The sequence below is a fragment of the Pygoscelis adeliae genome, unplaced genomic scaffold (assembly GCF_000699105.1).
Source record: "Pygoscelis adeliae isolate BGI_AS28 unplaced genomic scaffold, ASM69910v1 Scaffold339, whole genome shotgun sequence".
Lineage (NCBI taxonomy): Eukaryota > Metazoa > Chordata > Aves > Sphenisciformes > Spheniscidae > Pygoscelis > Pygoscelis adeliae.
This window is the reverse complement of record NW_008825544.1, coordinates 595206-596442: the sequence shown is the minus strand read 5'-3', so window position 1 is coordinate 596442 and position 1237 is coordinate 595206. Positions and strand designations below refer to the sequence as shown.

Below are 1237 nucleotides of genomic sequence, written 5' to 3'. Positions count from 1 at the left end.
CTCCCCCTGCCGCAGCATTGCCGGGTCTGCCAAGGGAAGGAGCCAGTGGGCACTGGCCCATGGCCTGGGATGGCCAAGATGTGCCTGAGGCAGGTGCGGGCTGTGGGCCAGCTATCAATCCTCCTCTGCCTCGGGCACATTTTATTCCCCATCTCATTTCTTTAAAAGCATGGTGCTGGCTGCCAAGCCTCCCGAGGCTTCTGCGTCATTCACACCTATCCCGCCAGAGCTCTGGTAGGAGCAGGCAGCAGAGTTGAGGGTGACAGTACAGCCCCCTGGGGCTGCGGCTGGTCCCCTGTGGTCTTGCTGGCTGCCAGTGCTACCCCTGGAAGCACCCCCAGGTGGGAGTGTGCCCCCTTCCCATGTGGTTTTGCTGGGTCAGACCCAGCTGGGCTGTTGGCACAGCGAGGAAGCGAGGAACGGCCCCTCCTGTGTGCCCACCACTGCTGCTCCTTTTGGAGTGGCGGGCCAGGGATACAAGTCAGCTTGGTGACACACTTCGTGCCTGCAGGGACACTGATGGAGCTGGAACCTAACTTGGATCTGCCCTACTGCTACCCTTGCCCATCGCTATCCCCATCCCCATCCCCACTGCCATCTCTTACTCTTCCTCCCACTGCTCACCATCCCCTGGGCACCCGGATCACTGTCCCTCCTGCCTGGCCCCAGCACCCTGCGGGTCGAGCACAGCACTGTCAGGGTATCCACGTGGCCTCTGCTCTCCTAAGGTGTCTCCATCAGTGTCCTTGGGGGGTGGAAGCTGGGGCTGGGGGCTCATGTGCTTGGGCTCACCCCAGGCTTCTGGCAGGCCACCTGCCCCTCGACCTGCTCCAGCCCTCGCCTGGCCTTTGTCAACTCCAAGAGCGGGGACAACCAGGGCGTCAAGTTTCTGCGCAAGTTCAAGCAGTTCCTCAACCCGGCCCAAGTCTTTGACCTCATGAATGGGGGCCCACACCTGGGGTAAGCACTGGCCTGGGTGCCCTGGGCTGGCCCTGGCGGGGTCCCGGTGGGTGCCCGGCACAGCCCCCAGCCCGTGTCTCCTGTCCCCCTCCAGGCTGCGCCTCTTCCAGAAGTTCTCCACCTTCCGGATCCTAGTGTGCGGGGGGGATGGCAGTGTGGGCTGGGTGCTCTCCGAGATTGACACCCTTGGTCTCCACAAGCAAGTGAGTGGGAGTGCCTGGCATCACTGGCACGGGCTGGCACCATCCACAGCACTGGCACCCACCGCAGCTGGGAG

At 63.5% G+C, this 1237-nt stretch overlaps 1 protein-coding gene across 1 annotated transcript in view; it reads left to right on the top strand.

Annotated features, from left to right (window-relative positions):
* Nucleotides 1–1237, top strand: part of DGKK (diacylglycerol kinase, kappa) — a 22035-nt gene that overhangs the window by 13572 nt on the left and 7226 nt on the right. Inside the window, 2 exon segments of the mRNA XM_009332008.1 lie at nucleotides 798–960; nucleotides 1055–1163. Of these exon segments, the coding sequence (XP_009330283.1) occupies nucleotides 798–960; nucleotides 1055–1163 (272 nt within the window).